At 36.4% G+C, this 16,524-nt stretch overlaps 1 protein-coding gene across 1 annotated transcript; it reads right to left on the bottom strand.

The window, feature by feature from the left end:
• Positions 1 to 7,360: 7,360 nt before the first annotated feature.
• Positions 7,361 to 11,456, bottom strand: Yae1 (YAE1 maturation factor of ABCE1). The gene is made up of 3 exons (XM_046460652.2): positions 11,324 to 11,456; positions 9,653 to 9,774; positions 7,361 to 7,946 (listed from the first exon to the last, which is right to left on the bottom strand). The coding sequence occupies exons 1-3, from the start codon at positions 11,450 to 11,452 to the stop codon at positions 7,517 to 7,519; spliced, it is 681 nt and encodes a 226-aa protein (XP_046316608.1). The 5' UTR covers positions 11,453 to 11,456; the 3' UTR covers positions 7,361 to 7,516.
• Between the last annotated feature and the right edge of the window lie 5,068 nt (positions 11,457 to 16,524).

The following is a 16,524-nucleotide window of genomic DNA, read 5'->3' as shown; positions in this document are numbered from 1 at the left end:
TTTGATTTGAGACATATTCTGTTCTAAAAATTCAAAAGCTACACTGATTTTTTAGTAAGTTTCTTTGTCACCTTCTCTAGTCATTCTTTCCATCAATTTAACATCATTCATCATCAGCAATTTACTTTGCCTGCCTTTCTCAAGTTATCCCCTGGTTACTTCTTTGCGGAAAATGTAACCTGCAGTGAGGTCAGGAGTATAATGTTCACACTGGAAAGGCAGAGGCCCCGGAGCAGCTTAGTGAAAATGGATCATATCTCTGATCTCAGTGTTGCTATTACCTTTCATGAAGGGTGCCCTTTGATCCAGCACTGAAAAATAAAAATGCTCTTTAAGCTAACAAATGGGGTGGGTCATAATGGATACTGCCAGATTTCAGACATTATATGAACCTCATAGAAGCCTATGAAAAGGTTAAAATCGGAGACTATTAATATATCATTTGGCATCTTGAATAGCAGAACACTGATTTCAAATGAAAATGTTTAATTAGTTCCCACTTGGGATTTGAATGTCTAAATGCATTTAAATGAGTTTTCCTTCCAAAAATCAACTCCATAGCAATAATTTCTAGTATAACTGAGAGATTAGAAATTTATGGTTATTTTTTATTTATATTTTTGGTACTGGGAATTGAACGCAGGGGCACTTAACCACTGAGCCACATCCCCAGCCCTTTTTTGTATTTTATTTAGAGACAGGGTCTCACTGAGTTACTTAGGGCCTCACTAAGTTGCTGAAGCTGGCTTTGAACTTGTGATCCTCCTACCTCTGTCTCCCCAGCCACTGGGATTACAGGAGTGTGCCACCTTGCCTGGCCTGGTTAGTTTTTAATAAGCAAACGATTTGGCATTTTCACTTTATAATTTATAGTTACAAGTTAGAGAGTCCCTGGTTATTTCAAGATCTGATTATGGGAGAAAAGTGTTTGCAATGTCTCCAAATAAGAAAAAAGAAAGATATTTTATTTTCAGGTATTTACATTATACCCTTATATCAGTCCAGTTTTTTTTTTTTCAAAGACTACAAATACTATCATTGTAAAATGACTGTCATTATTATAAGGGATTTAGCAAATATTTCTTTTATGTTTAAAAATTCCATCTTAGAACCACATAACTTCAAAAAATAATAAAGCCATAGATAATAGTGATTATGCAATTCATAAGGAACAGCTTAACTATTAGATGGAATGAGTTGTATTTGTTATGAGAAAAACCTATCTGGTTGTAGATTTCTTGACTTAAAAAAAAAAGGCATTGTGATATGTTTGAGTGGGTTAAAAAAGTTGCTGTCTACTTCTACTTTAAACCCTGAAAAGCTGTACTTGTGTGGGAGAGAGAGAGAGCAAAACAGTGACAAATGAAGAGATGGATTAGAATTGTTTCTAATGGTTTAGGCAGTCTTGCCTGTCAAGCAGAGTTACATGCCTGTGAAATTATAATTTTATATGGTTTCTTACTGAATTCTATATGCTTTGGGTTCTTAGTTCTTTTAGGACTCAAAGCTTTGGCGTATAGAAGGTCTTTTTTTTTCCCCCTTACAAATTGGCTTCTTTATGATTGGTTATTTTGATTTAGAATAAGTCTCAGCTTAGAATTATAAACAGGGGGCGTCCTAATTTCTTGTTTGCTGACATACCCAGAAAATTCTTCCCACCTACCCAATCTTACAAGTGATTCAATCTATCTGGCATAGCTCTAGGGATAATTGTTAGCTTCTTATTCTTCTGACAGTGAAATCTAAGGTCTAAAGGGCAGTTACCTAGGAAACACATACTGTACTAACATATCAGGGTACACGAGCACCACCCAGTGGCCTTGAACTAAATTCATCAGTTTTTGGGAAAGATACAGGATCCAAAGATCCAGGGCCTCTCTAAAGCTGAACTGCCTATTAACATATGAAAGCACTAGGATCCAAATTCTCTAGAACTTAATCTGTAGGTAGTTCTGATTGTATTTTGCTGACCTTCTTTCTAGAAAGATAGACTATTAATGGGACAAGAAAATGGAGTGTTTTGCATGCTGAGTACTCTTGGCTCTTTTTGGCAAATATGTAGCAGTATGTAAGAGGTGAGCTAACAGTCTTTTTTTTTTTTTTTAATTAGGAATATATGAAAGGTAAAGACACATTATCATGAAATGAATGACTTGGATTATCCTCCTGTGAGGAAGTATGAAGTCTAAGGAGTCTAAGGAGAATTTAGTTTCTGTTTATGTTGAACATATTTTTCTATACCACATTCTAAATGATGGAGATTCTCTCCCCCAGTAGGCAGGAATGGTATTTTTCCTGTTTTAGATGTAGAGAAGACAAATTTCTGAGAAACTTTCATTTATTATTATTCACATTTATTATAAAAATAATACTTGTGGAGTGGGGAAGTCTTGAAAAATGCAGTAGAAATACCAAGTAGAAACAGCAAGGGGAAAATATAGTTCATAGTTCCCCCACTAAACATGATCGCTGCTACTGTTATTATTTAGTGAGCATCTACCTTGAGCACAAATTCTGGGGCTAGACTTAACATAGGTTTAAATCTCAACCAGGTCATTTCATAGCTGTGAATTGGACAACTTGTTCAGCCTTCTTCATACTTTTTTTTTTCCTATCATAGAATGGGATAATAATAGTTCTGTGACATAGGGTTGTTATGAGAATTAAACAAATTAAATATGTAAAGTTTTTAGAACAGTGCCTGTATACAGTAAGCACTGTTAGCTATTACTTGCCCTATTTCCTCCTCTTGTTTCAGCTCCTTCTTAGCATCATTAAAACTATGCATCAGGCATCCTGCTAAAAACGAATAATTTATTAAACTGTTTTCATCCAGGTTTTTCTTTTGTGTAGTTTCTTTCTGTACTTTCTTAATGGGTGAGACTTACTAAAACATAATTTTATGTGTTTTAGGCCTTTCATTATATTCCAGTATAGTTTTTTTCTTTTAGCAGTACTGGGGATTGAACTTAGGTGTGTTCTACCACTGAGCTACATTCCTAGGCCTTTAAAAGATTTTTAGACAGTTTTGTTAAGTTGTTGAAGCTGGCCTCAAACTTATGATTCCTGCCTCAGACTCCCAACTTGTCAGGATTATAGGCATGCACCCATGGTGCCCAACTCAGAAGTATAGTTTTTAATGACTGATAAGTGCTATTGTCTTAATGTTAGTATTTAGCCTGGTATAAGATGATAATACAAATTGGATACATGGATTTTTATGATTAATATAAAAAATGAGGAGGAACAATGGACTTTTTTTTTTTAAAATAAGGCAAACATAAAGGTTTGTTTTGTCTTCTAAAAACAAAAGGATGTATGATGTATTTTGGAATCCTATATTTCTTGTTATATTGTCATTTTGCCTAGTAGACTTATTTGTTTTTTTCCTCGATTCATCGAATATTACCTATGCATCTGTTATAGGATATGATGCTAAGTGCTGTCGATGTTATTCCTTCTTGGAGAATTCTGAAGTTAAGAGATACTCAAAGTGATACAGAGGGTATATTGGGGAAGTAAACTAACTCTTTGACTGATTAAGTTTAAATTTAAGCTAGCATTGAAGGATAAGTAAGCACTTTCTGGGAAAGAAGGATGGAGAATGAAGTATTCTCAGCAGAAGAGTCAGCAATGAGTAAAACTGGAGGTTGGGAGTAGCTCTATTATGTCCCAGAAGAATTATAGTATTGTATAATAAGTGTGGAGTGCATGGTTGGGTAGAAGCAGGCAGAAAGAGAAATAAGACTCATAATGCTGCTTGGGCTCAGAACTGAAATTCATGTTTATAATTTACTTAGTAGAAAAAAAGAGAAATAAGTCAGGTTTTTTTTTTTTAATGTTATTTTCAGTTGTAGATGGACACAATGCCTTCATTTTCTTTATTTATATGTGGCACTGAGGATCAAACCCAGTGTCTCACATGTGCCAGGCAAGCACTCTACCACTGAGCTACAACCCCAGTCCTAAATTGAGGTTTTAAATCAGGGAAATAAACTGTTTCAGGAAGATAATAGTGACAAGGAAAAGAAGAAAGAAATGACCTAAATTGGAAGTACTAACAGTAATGAGGCAAAAACTTAATTTAAAATCTGATGATTCAAATGAAAGGTCAGATTCAAAATGTTCTGAAGATGTAAAAATATTCAGTTGACAAGTAGGGTGTGGTGGCAAAGGAAAGGCAGAGAACGACATAAAGATTTCTAGCTTTGTATGAACAGAGATGATGTTAATAGATTGAAAATACAAAGGCAAAGTAAAAGTCTGGGAATGTCACTCAGTGGTAGAGCACTTGCCTAGTTCTGGGTTCAATCTCCAGTTTCACACACATGCACAGGCACACAAAATAAATTGGGATGGAAATGAGAGGGAAAGGGAATAGAAATCTATTTAGAAATGCTGTTTATGCTAAGCCACTGAAATAGGCATAAGAAATGGGCAGTTGCAAATTTATGTCTGGAGCTTGGGAGAAGGATGGGGTTGAAATATTAGCTTTGGGATATTCAGTGTAATTGAAACCATAGGAGGAGGTGAGGTTCTTTGCTTAAGAGTGTAAAAACAAAAAAAGGTCCACGAATGAAACTCTGGGGAATCCTCACAGTTAAGGGGCAGACAGAAAAGGGGAGAGTTAGCAAATGATAGGTAATAGTAACACCTAGGACAAAAAGAAAAACTATTGCTGCAGAATACAAGCAGAAGGGATTGTAAGGTTCGTTGGTTGTGTCCATTGTTGGAGAGACAAGTGGTAGGACCAAGAACAAGCCAGTAATGGGCAGATGTGTGACTTTAGCTATCAGCATCCTTAGCAAAAAGCAATTTAAAGTGGAAGTATGAATAGGAAGTAAACATTTGAATGGTGATAACAGATTCTTGTGCAGTTTAGCAACACTGTGGCTAACAATGGGTCCCAGAGAAACAATGGTGGTCCTATAAAATTACATCACCTAGTGACATCATAACCATCTTAGTTGAAGCACATTCAAATGTTCACACAATAAAATCACCCAATGATACGTTTCTCAGAATGCATTCCAGGAAGTGATGTGATTGTAAATGAGATTAAGATGCAAGTAGGTGAATCCAGTTGCTTATTTCCTGTTCACATATCATAAAAAATTTTATGTCCTCAGCAGTTCCAGCAATTGAAATGTCAGAAAATGGAGCTCCCCGATTTGTTAAAAAATATACCCAGAACAAAAAAAGTATGTATATACCCAGATATGTCAACACCTAGAAATAACTTACAATGCAATTTCTGCTGCTGAGAGCCATAGCCCAGTAGGAATGATGCATGATATTTTTGGTTGAAAGGTGACCCCAGCAAGCCATTGAGATGATAATGATTATGTTAAGATGTGCATTCAATTGGAGATTAGACCCCTGCTGTCCACCTCGGGCCTGCTACTTTGGAGCTCTCTCGGGACTCCCGGAGAGTTCCCATTGGTTGGGGAAGTGCAGTAGGAGGGAATTCCGGAGGAGGGAGTTCCTGTTGGTGTAGTGTGTCCTGGGGGAAGGCCGCCTGCGTGGCATTCGCGGGAATTTTGGAAATAAAGTTTGTTCCTGCTTGAGTGGCTCCTGATTTTGTGCCCAGCCAGACTGCAGCATTCTGCTTCTAAAAAACACATTACTCAGCCTAATGTCCAGGTCCTTGGCCTTGACACTCTAGCTGTGCTGGTTCTGGGGCAATCTTGCCTTTCCAATTATATTCATCTATAGTCTTCTCATGGGAAGACCTGGCATGCCTACAAACATATAAACCAAGGCAAAAGAAAAAAAAAAATCGAAAGTTAAGCAGGACTTCCTTTGCTCTTGTTGGTTCTAGTGCAGAGGCTTATCATCAACTCAGCGAATTCTTTTGACTTCATTTTCTATAAACATTTCTACAAACAGGCTCTATGTAATCAATGGTGACAAGGGATATTATTTTTTGGGAATCTTATTGGGGAAGCCCAGATAAAATCTCAATAACATCATTAAGTTTTTACTCAGTGTGACCTTCTTGCGATAATATCACTAGAGATGGATATTTCACAAGTAATATGCAGTACAGAACAAAAAGAAGACTTGAGATTGCTTTTAATATTCTGTGTGGATTTTAGATTTTGGTTGCATCTAAAAATATGGAAAAATATATAACAAGATGAATTAGTAAATCTCTAAAATGGTGTTCATATCTGGATATGGGCACATTTTTTAAAACCAGGTACCAAATGTCACTTTGATAGCTTCAGCAGGTTTTTATAAAACCTGAAACTCTATGGCATTCTTTTTTAAAAAATATATTTTTAGTTGTAGGTGAACACAATACCTTCATTTTTATGTGGTGCTGAGGATCTAACCCAGTGCCCCACCCATGCCAGGAGAGCACTGTACTGCTGAGCCACAACCCCAGCGCTATGGTATTCTTATTTCAAAATTTGTTGCCTCAATTTTTCAAAGTTCTGTGAACTCTGAAGAGGGCTCTAAGATCATAGTACATTTTCTTTGTCCCTTGAAAAGACATTTTCGCAGGTTCTCTCACTATAGTGATATGTCTTTTAGCATGTATGGTACATAAAAATACTGATGAAATAGCAGCTAAGGCTACCAATGAAGGACAATTACCAGGGTGCCTCTCAAGTTGGCTACCTCATATAAATTTGTATTTCAGGTGGAAAAAAGTGACGAAAAATTATTTTCCAAGTTTAGTACATGCTTAGATCCTCAAGTAAATATTTGAATCTTTAATTTATGCTAGACTAAAAAATTCACTTTAAGGTAATATAGAAGCCAGTTATTTCTTACGTGAATTTTAAGCAAAACAGCCATTTAGAATAATCTGGAATATTTAATAACTCTTTACTATTTGGAAAAACTAGGTACTTGAGAATGAAATGGATTTTCTGTATTCTTTATGGAATGTCCTTATTATTATTTTGGTGGTGCTGGGGATTGAACCCAGGGTCTTGTGCATGTGCGGCAAGCACTCTACCAACAGAGCTACATCCTCAACCCTCTAATTTTTAATCAATATGTAACTAAAGTGAATTTTGATATTTTACTTTTAATTGTTTAATCAACAATATTAAGACTGCTTTCAATATAAAACTGTATATCTATACATATATTTATTTCTGTGTCTATGTTAGCCATCAGGTTACTTTTGATAACTTAGGTCTGATTAGTTGGTGATGAGGTCTTGAACCCCCTGATTGTGATGGAAGTAGAAAGTAGTGTTAGGTTCTTACAAAATGTTTGATTCTTGTTAGCTTTTGTTAATGAGTCTAAAAATGTTCAATTTTGATGAGATATTTGAAAATGATGACAACTGGAATTTCCGAGCATATCTTAAACTACAAAAGAATTACCAGTGACACAGAAAAAGCTTATAGTATAATAATGTTAATGTTGAAGTCATTGCAAACTTCCATGAAGGATAACAACATCTGAAGTGTTCAGAGCAGAAATGGTATTAATTCTGGTTACCCTATTAGGAAACAAAATGCTGAGACATTCCTTAGAAAAGGGAACATAATTTTTATAGTTGTTTGAGGTGCTGCAAAACATCTATTGATATTCCCAACTGTTTAACTAAACTGGCTGTCTGTTCTAAAATCCAAGCAAGGTTTGGGTTTTCAGAATGTGAATGCTCTTGTGTTGTACAACGTTCTAAATATGAACAATCTTTCCCACTAGGACTCTTGCCACAGTTTTTGTTAAACTCAGCATTATTTTCACAGAGTCTTTCATCTTTAGTTTCATCAATCTTTTTCTCGTCTGGAACTACATGACAAAGGTCCATGTCCTCAATGGAATCCAATAAATCTACAACATGAGGCTGTGAAGTGATTGATTTCAGATGTTTGAGCACATACTCTTCACATTGGCCAACTGCATCCAGAAGACTATTTATTTCACTGATCAAAGTTGAACTATTATCATGAAGGTGACACCAGGAGAGCAAAGCACTGAATGAAAATATAAACAAGAATTAAAAACGTAAAAAATTAAAGTCATAGGCTTTTAGAATGTTTGAGGCTAAGCCCTACAAATCTCTTTCAGATAACATCATGCAACATGTATTAATGATAATAATGTCAGTCAAAAGCAGAAGTTAATAATGGTAAAATAGGATTTAAAAATAAGGACATTATTTTTTAATACAAATTAGACTTAATCACGTATTTATAATCCATATTTCCTCTTTCACAGCTCTATAACTACTTTTCACATTTTAGACTTTCCCTAATAACTATAACTTCTACAGAGGTATACAACCTGGAGAAAGATCAGTAAAACAAGTTTCTCCTTTAAGGACATCAAACAGTTCCTGAACTAGTGATTCTTAATCTTGGCCACCCATTAGAATCATCTAAGGAGCTACGTACAATTCCCTTGAAAAAGGTAAGAATTCTAGTCCTAACAGATTTAACATATGTTTTACTTTTCTAATATGGACAATATTGTTTTATTATTTTACATTTCAGAAATAACACAATGGTTATTATGAAAAGTAATTATTTTGTTTGTTTTTTGTTTTGGTGCTGGGGATTGAACCCAGGGCCTTGAGCATGCTAAGCACTCTAATGCTCAGCTACATCCCCAGCTGAAAAGTAATGTTTAATAACGGAATCAACAGACATAAAAGATTTAGCAGTAAGTTTTCTAAGCATATAAAAGATTAATTTAACTTGATGATGTGAAGATGAATAATTAATCATTTTCCTATTGTAGTAAACTATAAATCCAGTTAAATTTTCTAAGACTATGAACTTGATAATTTTGTTTTGATCTTTCTTTCATCTTCTATCATATTATATTCTAAAACTATGAACACAATAATTTTTTGTTTTGATTTCTTTCATCTTCTATTCTAAAATTAGATTCTTTGAAATATTTTATGCCTTTCTCTACAGAGGAGAGTTTAAAACGTATAAAGCATCAAAGAGGATAAACCTGTCTGTCATGTTCTTAGCTCCATGTGTCATCTGATCACTTGGCTTTGTTATATGCCATTATTGCTATGAAATCCTGACAGGTACAGAATGCTCAGGACAAAAACAAATGGAATAATTTTTCAATTACTAACTATAATTTTCATTATGTACTTCTGGTCTAGAGGTCTATCATATTGTGCTCTGCCATATGTACAAACATTAAAAGCTTTATTCAAAATCTTCTTTTAATTAGAGATTGATGGTAGTTTGGGTAGCAAAAGTATATATATTTTCCTACCATTTGTTTGCAAAAATGGATAACTTCTGGTTTACATATTCAAGTGAATGAACTAATAATGAGTTTTACTTTTTGTTTGCTTTTTTTTTTTGTACTGGAGAATGAACCCTGGGGTGCTTTACCACTGAGCTATATCCCCAGCTCTTCTTAAAAATTAAAAAAATTTTGACACAGGGTCTTGCTATGTTGCTTAGGACCCTGCTAAAGTGCTGAGGCTGGCCTTGAAATTGTGATCCTCCTGGCTCGGCCTCCTGAGTTGCTGAGATTATAGGTGTGCACCAGTTAGTCCAGCTAATTTTCACTTTTTGAAGGCAGTGTAATTCAATTTTGTGCATTCAATACTAGGGAAAGCACTTTAGCTTAAATACTTTATTTTTACTTTTTTATATTACTTTCATAAAAATTCACCAGTGGTAACGACATTGTAATTTAAAATTACCTCAATGTTCCTCTGAGTTGTCCATAGTTTATAATGACTTCTGCACCTTCCTTATAACCTTGATTGAAGCCCTGTTGGAGAGTAACTGCTTTGCCAGCATCTAGTCCATCTCTATAACCTTCCTAAAAATAAAGAATTGTGATTGTAATCAACACCAAGTGAACCATATGCAGGCAAAAATAAAGAATTGTGATTGTAATTAACACCAAGTGAACCATATGCAGGCTTTTCTAGAAAGGCATAGTACTAATTTAGAAAACTGTGAAATAGGCCTTTACTATGCCATTGGACATATAATGGCATCCCACTTTTGAAGTCTAGATTTAATAAGCAAATTTTAAACACTTGATTCTTACACAATTTTAAACAATGTCTTCACAGAAAAGAAACATGGAAAATTATGTCTGGCCCCTTGGCAATGAATGGAATGGTATAGGTGGGTAAGGAGGCCAGTAAAGTAGCAAAAGAGTAAACTTTTAGAAAAAGAAAATGGGAAATTTGGCTTTAGAATTTTACTTGATTACTAACTTTGACTAAAATGCAAATTTTCTGTGGATAGAGATTTTGTCTTGCATCTCTCAAGGGTGTCACAGCACTCAGTATTTACTGGACTAGCACCAGTCTCAAATAAAGCATTTCTGAAAGGGACAATATGGCTGTTGGGCCAAGTAAATAATATTTTACTGAAACATTAAATTAGGGAAAATTCCTAACTACAGCTCTAAGGGCATAATAAGGCTGGCAAAAATATTATGTGGATGCAAATCTTATCATTTAGTTCTTATCCAGAACTAAGTTCTGAGAGCTTTACCTGAAAATTAAGCTTGTTCTCAATGAATAATGAGACAAAGAAAGAACACTTTGTATTTACCAAATAAAAAAGAAACCAACTTTTAATATTGCCTTACCTAGCCACCAGTGTTTCATACCAGCTTTCCCCTACTTTCCCCTTGACAACATTCTTAAGCTCAACCTTTTCCATATGCCTTTGTGTTCCCCACCCATTCAAGCACACTGTGTCCTTGATAGCCATAATTAGTATAGTCAGGGTACATTACTCCCCAACCCCTCTCCTTGAGATCCTCATCAAAGTGCAAACTCTTCGAAGTCTGGATAGTTTTATCTTTAAAGTAGGTCCCAGCTTGTAACGCAGCCCTCAGGTTCACAAAGACCGCGCAGTAATCTTCCCTGCCTCCCATTCCTGCTTGGATGCCTTAACTGTAGGTTGTTGGAGTGGAAGGTAGGGACTTGTTAATGTACACACTCAACCACCAGCTGGTTCAGACACATACTAGATGTTATCTTTTTGTGTGTGATGCCCGGGGCTTGAACCTCGAATCTTATGCATACATGCGAGGCAAGCACTCTACCAACTGAGCTACACCCCCAGCCCTAGATGTTGAACTAGATATTGGTGAATGAATGGGTCCTCTATTCCTGCTTTGCCCTTTGCGTGAGTAAAATAAGTCAGGCTATAATGCGTTGTTTCACACGCTTTCAAGGAACCCGCTGGGAAATCCTAGCGGGACGCGGGCCAGACTGGCAATCAAGCCATAAGGAGGGCAGCAGGCCAAGCTGGGAACACGCTGGAAAGAGCTTCTTTACAACTCCGCACATTCCTCCCGCAACCCGGGACCCTAGGGTGTGCCCACGGCCTCCACTCAGGTTTACTTTGACTCGTCTCTGCATGTGATTCCGCCATTCTCGCTGCACCAGGAGCGACTCGTCCGCTTCCTCGTCAAATACGTCCTCTTCGTCAGCAGCGCTCGGGGTGGAGGACGCAGCTTGAACCCACGACATCACCGAGGCAACGGCAAGGGTCGCAGACCTCCGGAAGCTCAGGCACGTTCTTCCGGCGCGAGGGGCGGGGCGAAGTGGGCGGGCCTGGCTCGGAGGCGGCTGCGCGCGGACCCTGGGCTGTGTCTGCACGTCGCTCGTGTGCTTCGGCTGCTTTTGGATCTGGTGGTTCCCAGTGTTTTGGGACTCCTTCGGTTGACCCCTGTTAGTTGTGGGCGAGTCGCATTTCTTCCTCACCGGACTAGGCGGCCTTGATCTCGGCGGAAGGCAGCCGAGACCGTATGTTCCCATAACAGCCTCCACGCCTGTATGGGTTTTGCAGACCCGCGCGTGCGTGAAACCATTCCGGGTGATTAAGGTGATGGTCGACTGTTGTCCAGCCACTGTCTTCTAGAATTTCCCTCGGTATGTTTGAGGGATTTGACCACCCGACATCTTTTTTAAACATATTTTTTAGTTGTTTCAATAATTGGACACAATACTTTTATTTTATTTATTTTTATGTGATGCTGAGGATCAAACTCAGCGCCTTGCACATGCTAGGCGAGTGCTGTACCGCTGAACCACAACTCCAGCTCGACCACCCGACATCTTTTAACTGTTAGGAGAGTAACCAAAACAATAGGTCAAAAAGTTGATTCGGCGGCCGATTTGAGATCAATAAGAAATATTAAGAGTATATTTGTACAACCAATACATTTTTCCATTGATTCGCAGCATCTGTCCCTGCCTCCCATTCCTGCTCATATGTAGACTGTTGGCTCCGTGAGGGTAGGGGCTTGTTAATATACACTTAAGCGCCAGCAGGTTCTCAAACATACTAGACGATGAACCAGATGTTGGTGAATGAATGGGTATCAGTAGTATGCCTGATTTGTCCTTTGCGTGAATAAAATGAGTTATGTGATAATAATGGTTTATTCATCTAATATATTTTCTTAAGTACCTACTTTGTGTCAGGCACAATTTAAGGCTTTTAAGATACATGAGTGAATAATACAGGTAAAAATTTCTAGCCCTTGTGAACTTTGTATTAGTGTATAATTAACAGAGGCTAAACAATAAGCAATATATAAGTAACTCGTGTAGGTTGTTTGAAGATCATAAATGATAAATGGTACAAAAAGAATTTTAAACAAGCAAAGTAACAAAGTGTGTAAGGAAGTGGGTGGTTGGTGCAGGTACAATTTTATTTTTTTGCTGGGGATTGAATCCAGGAGACCTTGTGCATGCATGTTCCACCCCAAGCTTCAAGGTCACAATTGTAAATCCTCAAAAAGAATTTTGTAACCCACAATATAAATACATAGATATATACCAAATATAAAATATGTATATATAATATAAACTATGTAAAGATATAGACATATGTTAATTAGAAACAATGGAAGCAATAAATATAACAATTGAAATGAATAAAATACAAACTTGTATAAATAAACCCCAAAGCTGGTTCTTTGAAAGCACCATGTCTCTGATTAAAACAAAACAAAACAAAATTGTACAAGATAGGAATTAGAAGGGAGACCATCGATGGAAAAGAATATTAAAATATTATAAATTACTAATTAAAACTCAAGACTATTACAGTTGAAAATCTAGGAGATGTGAGTGACTCCTTAAAAATATTGACCTGGGCTGGGGATGTGGCTCAAGCGGTAGCGCGCTCGCCTGGCATGCGTGCTGCCCGGGTTCAATCCTCAGCACCACATAACAAACAAAGATGTTGTGTCCACCGAAAACTAAAAAATAAATATTAAAAAATTCTCTCTCTCTCTCTCTTTAAAAAAAAATATTGAGCTGTAAAGTAGAAAATCTGAAGAGATTAATTACCATAGAAAAATTGGAGATGGTACAATCAGATATTAAGACATTTCCTCTAATGTGTAGAAAATAGAGGGCATCTGATGATCATTATTATTAATGTTCTTTTGGAGACCAATGAATGTAATAAGAGAGGTAAACAAAGTAATCTGTATAAATGTTGGATAATGAGTGATGAAGTTATTTCTTTTGCTGTTTATATAATTGTATGCCTAAGAAATGCTAAGAACTTCAGTTAAAAACAACAGAATAAGGGAATTTGATAAGGTTTTTGGATATCAGAAAAACAGACAATACTCCCTTTCTTTTTTCATTTTCATTATCTAGAGATATAAATAAGTATTCCTTTTGTCATGCCAAAAAATAAGGTATTTATTTACATATCTATTTAGTATCTAGTATGTATTTGGTATAGTATTTATAAATGTCAGAAACACACATTAAAAATCAGGTAGTGGGCTGGGGATGTGGCTCAAGTGGTAGCACACCCACCTGGCATGCATGAGGCACTGGGTTCGATCCTTAACACCACATAAAAATAAAATAAAGATATTGTGTCCACCTAAAATTAAAAAATAAATATAAAAAAATTCAGGTAGTAACATGTAGACATTTTCAGTGTACAGTTTTATGAGTTTTGGCAAATGTATATTCCTGTACAACCACCACCCAATCAAGATACAGAAAATTTCCATTATCCCAGACATTTCCTCATACTCATTTCCAATCCATCCTCACCCCCAGTACCTCTGATCTGATTTCTATCACTATAGTTTTGCCACAATATAAATACATAGATATATACCAAATATAAAATATGTATATAGCTATACATATAGATCTTCCTAGAAATGGAATCACATATGTCCTTTAATGTGTTTGGTTTCTTTAACTAAACATAATGTTTTTGAGATTCATTCATGTGTTTCTATGTCCAGTAATTTTTTAATTGCTAAATATTTAAATATTGTTTTCATTGTGTGGATATGCCATGATTTGTCCACTTGTCCATGATTAATGGACATCCGTATTGTTTCCAGTTTTGCACTTTTCTGAATAAAGCTGCTATGAACATTCTTGAATGTATAATCTTGTGTGAGTGTGTGTGTGTGTGTGTGTGTAGTATTGGGAATTGAATCCAGGAGTGCTCTACCCCTGTACTATATCCACAGTCCTTTTTATTTTTTGTTGTGAGACAGGGTCTCATTAAGTTCCCCAGACTGGTCTCAAACTTTTGATCATCCTGCCTTAGTCTCCCAAGTAGGTGAGATTACAGGAATGGACTACCACACGTGGCTTTGTTATCTTTTAAAATGAAATCTCTGAGTTAAAAAGTTGAATTATCTTCTTAATGTGTTTTCAAGGTTTTATATGTATTCTGGACATAAGACCTGTGTCAGATGCATGTGTTACAAAATATTCTTTGTATATATAATTATATCTATCAGGATACAGATATAGAGAAAGAATTAGGAGTGTCAAGTGTATGAGGGTTACTAGAGACTCAGGAGCATAATGTCTGTGAAGGACACAAAGAGGTCAGGCATGGTGGCATAATATATCTTTAATCCCAGTGTCTCAGGAGGCTGAGGCAGGAGAATCGCAAGTTCAAAACCAGGCTCACCAATTTAGTGAGGCCCTAAGCAACTTGGGGAGACCTCTTTCAAAATAAAAAATAAAAAGACCTGGGATGCTGGGATGTAATTCAATGGTTAAGTGCCCTGTGTTCAATCTCTGGTATCAAAAAAAAAAAAATCGAACAAAAAAGAGGGAGCATGGTTAGACAGGGTAAGCCTTCAGGAGGTGATGCTGATCTGATCCCTGTGATAGGGAAAGAAGATTGAGGCAGAATCAGGCAGAGGGCCTCAGATTGTAATATAGATCTGAAAATGTCTTGGCCGATGTATAAAGGACCTCTGGAGCAGAGCAAGAGGAGTCCTGCATTTTCCATGCCTGGCTGGTTCTGACTAATCCTGCCATACTCAATTATTGGTGGAGGATGCTCAGGAAGAGTGTGGCCTTGGTTAGAGATCTGAGGCAGATCCTGTGGACATTAACAGTTGGAGGCTGCTACTAACTCTGCCTTCAAGAACCAGATGATATTTCAAGGTCCTTCTGAGGTTCTTCCAAGTGTGTGATTCTATTTCAAAATAGCATTTCTCTCTTATTTAAAAAAAAAAAAGACTGTAAATAACTATGGCATCGCCTGCATAAATTTTGGTGTCACTGTGTGAACTTACTCCAGAGTATTTAGTAAACTTATCTTGCAGCTCAGTGTCTCTTATATTAATACTGTATAATGGGGTCAACCTTTAGGATTCATTGTATTTTCTCCTCATTCTTTGGCTTATCATTCATCCTTGTCTTTTCTTTCGAAGGCTTCAACAATTCTTTTTTTATGTCCTATTTCCTATCTTCTGCTAAGTTTCATTCTTTATCTCAGTCTTCCACACTTTATTTGTGTCTTTTGCAAACTGTTCTTTTGTAGTTGACATAATAAACTCTTAAGAGGGCACAGACCTTTTCTCAAATCTTCTTCAAAGTTTCTAGCATACTGACTTTAATCATTCAGACTTTGGCAACCAGCCAGCAGAACTGATTTCCATATGCCAAGGGAAATAGTTTTCCCATTTTTTCCTTGTCCCATCTAAACTTTCATATGTTCTATCCTTAGTGGTATTCAGCAACTAATTCCTTTGGTACCATCTTAATTGCTTATATCGGGTTTGCTCTCAGGCTATGTAATATGTATAAGAAAAATAAAATTGTTGCTCATGGTAAAAATAGATGAGAAAGCATTCAAAATATAGCTTCTAAAGAGAAGACTTTAGAATAAGAATAGTAGATTTCTGGTTAGCATTGCGATCCTTTATTTTAGAGTATTGTATCTATAGAAGACCCCATTTATAACACAGCTGTCAAAGCTAAGAAGAAAAGAATTAGTCTGTTATAGATTGCTTGTTGAATATTAAACCAGATGAAGTAGAAATTTTAGACAGGAAGACTGATTAATAGTCTATTAATCAGGGGCAGCTATGTCTAATATCATTTAAGCATGTTTATCTGTCTCATCTTTTTATAAAGATCCTTCCTCACCTCTAAGCTCTCTTATAGCTATTGCTCTATGCTTCTCTTTCTCTTTACAACCAAACTTCTTCAAAGAAGCACTTGTGCATCTCTCACTTCAACTCATGTAATTTGACTTTCAAATCCTCTATGTCATTTAAAATGGGACTGAGGAGGTGAAGGTA

Source organism: Marmota monax, unplaced genomic scaffold (genome assembly GCF_021218885.2).
Source record: "Marmota monax isolate L192 unplaced genomic scaffold, Marmota_monax_Labrador192_F-V1.1 WCK01_AAM20220418_F8-fsc00107, whole genome shotgun sequence".
Lineage (NCBI taxonomy): Eukaryota > Metazoa > Chordata > Mammalia > Rodentia > Sciuridae > Marmota > Marmota monax.
The sequence above is the reverse complement of the archived record's forward strand: the minus strand, read 5'-3'. Positions and strand labels throughout refer to the sequence as shown.